General features: G+C 55.5%; 1 protein-coding gene across 1 annotated transcript in view; it reads right to left on the minus strand.

Annotated features, from left to right (window-relative positions):
- Nucleotides 1-5,330, minus strand: part of NOTCH1 (notch receptor 1) — a 105,570-nt gene extending 100,240 nt beyond the window's left edge. Inside the window, exon 1 of the mRNA XM_034427164.3 lies at nucleotides 4,917-5,330. Within this exon, the coding sequence (XP_034283055.2) occupies nucleotides 4,917-5,022 (106 nt within the window). The 5' untranslated portion in view covers nucleotides 5,023-5,330. The remainder of the gene's footprint in view (nucleotides 1-4,916) is intronic.
- Between the last annotated feature and the right edge of the window lie 670 nt (nucleotides 5,331-6,000).

Consider the following 6,000-nt stretch of genomic DNA (forward strand, 5'->3'; position numbering starts at 1 on the left):
TATGGTCCCACTTTGGTGAGCCACCAAATGCAGACTGTGAAGCAACCTTCTTCTGCTTGGTAAGTAACAGAATAACAGAGTTGGAAGGGTCCTCTGAGGTCATCTAGTCCAACCCCCTTCCCATGCAGGAGACCCTACACCATTTCTGACAAACGGCAGTCCAATCTCTTCTTGAAAGCCTCCAGTGATGAAGCTCCCACAAATAGGTTGACCCCCCTCTTCTTTGGGGCAGCCCCTCAAATACTGGAACACTGCTATCATGTTGCCCCTTGTTGCTCTTCTCTGCATTCTTTCCAGAGTCTCAAAAGAGCCTCAAAATTACCCCAAAGGCATCACAAATGAAAAAACATAAATCAACTTGGAGCTGAAGTCCAGCAGAATGCAAATATGTTTGCCAAAACTTTAAAAAACATCCTTTTAGCCTAGTACAATAATACTATCGTAGACCAATCAGCTTAAAAGAATACGGAATGACTGCAGGAAGGAAAACAAAAACAAAACACTGGAGCAAAGCCAAGCCTCCCAAAGAATTCCTATATTAAGCTAAGCCATGATTTGCTAAAGAAGCCATCATGGCTGGTTCACCACATCAAACTCTCCAATCCATGATGATTCAGCCCAAGGATGCCAACCAGGCCTGCCCCTCTGGAGGCCCACTGGTCCCAGGGCAGAGGAGGGACGGGGTCTGCAGGAAGGGGAGGGGTCACAAAAGACATGATGGCCCACATCACCATGCAATCCAAGCCCCCCGGCCTTTTTTTTAGCATGCACAATTATCTCACCAGGAAGGAGGGGGACGACGATGGACGGGCGAATTTTGGTCCCTCTGCAACTGACGAAGGACCAGGGGTAGCCCCCAAGCAAGGGAGAAGGGAGTCGAAGTATCAGGGGGTCTCTCTGCTTCCATCAGAAGTGGAGAAAGCAGCTGGGTTGCAACTGAGTTCTGGTCCCCGGGGCTTGTAAAATCTGGGCATCCCTGCACCCCCAAAAAGAGACCAAACGTCCCAAAACTGGCAGAGGCCACATGCACACCTGTGGCTCTGTTAAGGCGCTCACAGATGGAGCTTTGGGGATCTCCCACGAAAGCCAACCAGGCTGTCATTCACAGCAGTGAAAATGCCCCCTTTTCTTTCTGGGGGGGGGTGTGGGGGGGGGGCAAACGCATCAGCCTCCTGGAGTAACACACACACCCAACCCGCCCCGTCTGGCTTGGCAGCTACTCGGCGTTTTCCGCAAACGGGGCTCGGCTGGGCGCGTGGGAAAAAGCAACAGCTGTGCCGCTCGACAGCCCCTGCCCAGACAAAGAGGGGATCGGAGCCCCCCCCACCCGCCGTCCCTCGGGAGCCGCCTGATGCCGGCCGCAGCGGACTGAGCAGGCAGCCGAGGGTGGGGGGGGGACAGCAAGCCAGTCTGCCAGCACGCGAGAGACACCCACGCAGGTAGTTTTTGAGTGAAAAGAAAAGATTGTTCTCGACTTACAACACTTTATTTAGTGACCATTCAAAGTTACGACGGCACTGAAAAAAGTGACTGAGGACCATGTTTCACGCTGACGACCGTTGTAGCATCCTCATATGATCAGACGCTTGGGGGTTCATATTTACGTCGGTCGCAGTGTCCCTGGGTCACGTGATCCCCTTTTGCGACCTTCTGAGAAGAAAAAAAATCAATGGGGGAGCCCCATTCACTTAACCACCCTGCTACTCACTTAACAACGGTGGCAAGAGAGGTCGTAAAACCCACTTAACAAAAGGTCTGACTTAACGGCAGAAGTTCAATTGTGGCCGTAAGTCAAGCAGCACCTGTACAGCGCCAAGCTGGAATTGCCTTTTGCTCAAAAGCAAAATAAAAAAATAAAAACCAGCAAAAGCGAAACCAGACCGAAGGCCAAACCGAGTTCCCCTTCACTTCCCGAAACAGGCAGCGGGGGAAGGAGTGCGGGGGCGCCCCGTCTGCATTTGGGGGAGCCCGAGAGGAGCCCCGGGGGCAGAAAACGCCCCCCTTCCTTAAGAAAGCTCCGGTTTCCATTCCAAACTTCCGGTTCTGAGCTTCCCTTCAGATTTCTGGGGGAGGCTGGTCCGGGAAGGCGCCCTTTTCTCTCTCACTCCAATACAGACTTCAAAACAAGAGGGGTTTCCTCCCCCTTCTTCCAAACAGACCAGAGGGGAGGGGGGTCTCTGGGGCAGACCCACCACACCGTTTCTGGCCAAGAAACGGCAGGTCTGACAGAAAGGCAGATTGGGGGGGGGAGTACTTTAGAGGGGCAGGGTTGGCACAAGAGAGTCCCACTCTGCAGCCCCCCCCAAAAAAGACCAGAGTTCAACCATCTCCAGAAGTCTCTGGGGGGAGACTCTTCAGAGAGGTGCCAGGTTTTGACCTTCCTCTCCGGCAGTGGTCAACTCTGAACAGGATCCGTGTCCAACATGGTGTCTGCCAGGACTCCTTGTTTAAGTGGGGGTCTCGCCTCTACCCCTCAGTGTGACTGTGAGGCTCCTCGACAAAACATCCAGCACATTGTGTCCCAATGTCCATCCAGAGCTTACACCGGCCCAAAGTCTGATTTTTTTCCAACTGGCTGGGTGGACTGGACATTAACACTGGAACTACTACAAGTCCATGTATGTGCCATACGCTAAATAAATAAACCTTTAGAGAGAGAAGGCCCAAGATGGAGGACACCCACCACCACTCCCGATGGGTGTGAAGCAGTGGTGAAATCCAAATTTTTTTACTACCGGTTCTGTGGGCGTGGCTTGGTGGGCGTGGCAGGGGAAGGGTACTGCAAAATCTCCATTCCCATCCCACTCTGGGGCCAGCCAGAGGTGGTATTTGCCGGTTCTCCGAACTACTCAAAATTTCCGCTACCGGTTCTCCAGAACCTGTCAGAACCTGCTGGATTTCACCCCTGGTGTGAAGGTGGACCTGAAGATGGGTCTCCCACCTCCGGTGCCGAAAATAGCTACCCCAAGGCCTTCTTCTGTCTGGGCCTGGCTTTCTTCCAAAGACTTGGCAAGGATCCGAGGCAGCCTGGAGCCTTCCTGAGTCTATGCTGGACTACAATCCCCATCATACCAAGCCGGGAGGATGGCAACTACGGAAGGCTTAGGGGAGAAAGAGGCTGGATTGTTTGGGCTGGACCCCCTGCTTCATAAAACCCCAAATCTGAGCTCAGGAGCTTTTGTGCCTCACCTGTGTGTGCACATACCACAAACACACAACCTGTGTGTCTGGCAGGGCCCGGATTAAGGGGGAAGCACCACGTGGCTCCCAACCACTTGTGATCAACTTCGATTTCAATTCAAACTCTTTGCTTGTGTGTGGGGGAAGGGAGGGAGAGGATCCATCAGCCACAGCAGCTGCCCCTTCCAAGAATCCCAGCCAAATTCAGCACAAGACCAGAGCCTGGGGGAGGAGGAAAGGGGGGTGTAGCAGCGGCTGCCCCCCCTCCCTCCCTCCCTCCTTTGGCCTTTCAAAAACCCACAGGTTGGTCTTTGAGGCTTGCTATTTTTGCTTCTTTCCATCTCCGCTGCTTTTCCCCAAAATCACACACTTCTGCCCCGAAAGTCATCAGTTAAAAAAAAAACCCAGAAAAAGGAAGAAGGGGGGGGAGAGAAGTACAAGAGGAGGCTAGGACAGGAAATCTGACGCAGAGTCACAAAAGTGGTTGACAAAAAACACACACAAAGAGAGAGAGAGAGAGAGAGAACGAAAAAGCCTCGCTGGGCAGAGAGGGAGGCCAGAAGCCCCCAGTGTCCCAGCCCGGCTTCTGGGGGCGCCCCCGGCAGACCCCCTGCCCTGCCCCGCGAGGCTCCCACCCACGGCCCAGCCCCCCCCCATTGCCCCCCAGCCCGGAGTCCTTTAACCACGGGGCGCACACGGGGCTGGGGGGGTCGCTCTGCCACCTCCAGGGACTCCCGCTCCCATGGTTCCCGGCCAGCCGGAGGAAGGCTTGTCCGGTGGGACGGGGTTGGGGGCGGGAAGCAACTCTTCCCAAACTTCCTAACCGGGCAGCCAGCTCCAAGGAGCCGCTGGGAGGGAAGCTGGGAGGGAAGCCGGAGAGCCGGTCGGGTCAGTTTTTTTTTCTTCTTTTCTTTGGAAAAAAGCGAAGTTGAGCCGAGGGAAGAAGGAAGGAAGGAAGGAAGGAAGGAAGGAAGGAAGGAAGGAAGGAAGGAAGGAAGGAAGGAAGGAAGGAAGGAAGGACGGAGGGAGGGAGGAAGGAAGGAAGGAAGAAAGGAAGAAAGAAAAAGAAAGAAGGAAGGAAGGAGGGAGGAAAGAAGGAAGGAAGGAAGGAAGAAAAAGAAAGAAGGAAGGAGGGAGGGCGGAAGGGAGGAAGGAAGGAAGGAAGGAAGGAAGGAAGGAAGGAAGGAAGGAAGGAAGAAAAAGAAAGAAGGAGGGAGGGAGGGAGAGAGAGAGAGAGAGAGAAAGAAAGAGAAAGAAAGAAAGAAAGAAAGAAAGAAAGAAAGAAAGAAAGAAAGAAAGAAAGAAAGAAAGAAAGAAAGAAAGAAAGAAAGAAAGAAAGAACGAGGCGGCCGCCCCGAAGCTGCGGCTCTTTCCCTTCTCTTCCTCCGCCGGGGTGAGCGGCGGGTCAGCCGAGCCCCGACCGGGTGGCGGGGAAGCTGCGGTGGCAGCAGCGGAGGAGGTTGTGCAAGGCGGCCGCTCTTCCTCCGCCATCCCCTTCCCATCATCCGCAGCCGCCGGGGGAGGGGAGGATGGGAGAGGAGCAAGATCAGGGCGACCCGGGTAACCTTCGGGGCGGCCGGGGGAGAGAACCCGGGCGCGCTTCTTCCAACCCACCCGGCCACCCACCAGGAACCGTTGGCTGAGCGGTTTGCAAGGTAGACTGCGGCCGTCCAGGGAGGCTCTCCCGCCAGCATCGCCCACCCCGGGACCCTCCCCGGCCTGGCCTGCCTGCCTACCTGCAGCGAAGGCGGGCAAGACGGCCAGCAGCAGCAGCCACAGGAGCAGCAACCCCGGGAAGCGGCGGAGGCGGCGGCTCCGTCCCCGGAGGGGTTGCAATCGCATCCCGCCGCCTGACTCTGCGGCGGCTCCGGCCGATGGGATTCCCGGACCGGCTGCGGCGGCTCCGGCCGGGATGCGATCCTCCCTCCTGGCGGGCGGCGGGCGGGACGGGCCGGAGGGCTGCTTGGAAGGCTCCTTGCCGGGGACTCGGCTCGCTCGGCTCGGCGGCTCCGCTGCAAGAAAAGAGGAACTTCTCGGCTGGCCGGGAAGTTTGCAAAAAGGGCGTCGGGCGCGCACGAGAGCCAGGCTGGCTGCGGGGCGGAGGCTCGGCCGGGGCGGGGTTTTGCCTTTGCTTCGCTTCGCTTTATTTCTTTTTTGCATGCCAGGCGCCGCCTCCCCGGAGAAGACAGGCGGGGCCTTGCCCCCCCCAGCTCCCCCAACGTCCCCTCCGCCGGAACGACCCGCCACTGGAAGTTCTTGCAAACTGTGATAGAAGATAGAAGAGAGATCGAATCACAGAGTTGGAAGGGACCTTGGAGGTCTTCTAGCTCAACCCGCTGCTTAGGCAGGAACCCTTGTACCATTTCAGACAGAGCCTTGGTGGCGCAGCAGACTTAAAGCACTGTTAAGTAACACCAGCTGCCTGCAATTACTGCCAGTTCAAATCTCACCAGGCTCAAGGTTGACTCAGCCTTCCATCCTTCCGAGGTAGGTAAAATGAGGACCCGGTTTGTGGGGGCAATAAACTGACTTTGTATAAAAAAGAAACAGCTTAGGAAGGGGGGCCCGAAAGCCCTACTAAGCAGGTATATACAAAAGTATGAAGGCTATTGCTTAACGCATTGTAAGCCGCCCTGAGTCTCCGGAGAAGGGCGGCATATAAATCAAATCAATAAATAAATAGTTGTCCACTCTCTTCTTAAAAACATCCAGTGTTGGAGAATTCACAACTTCTGGAGGCAGGTTGTTCCACTGATTCATTGTTCCCACTGTCAGGACTCACAGCTCCTTTAAGGTTGTTGGCCAGACAAGGAACAACGG

The sequence above is a fragment of the Pantherophis guttatus genome, chromosome 16 (genome assembly GCF_059756535.1).
Source record: "Pantherophis guttatus breed Tessera chromosome 16, ASM5975653v1, whole genome shotgun sequence".
Classification (NCBI taxonomy): Eukaryota; Metazoa; Chordata; class Lepidosauria; order Squamata; family Colubridae; genus Pantherophis; species Pantherophis guttatus.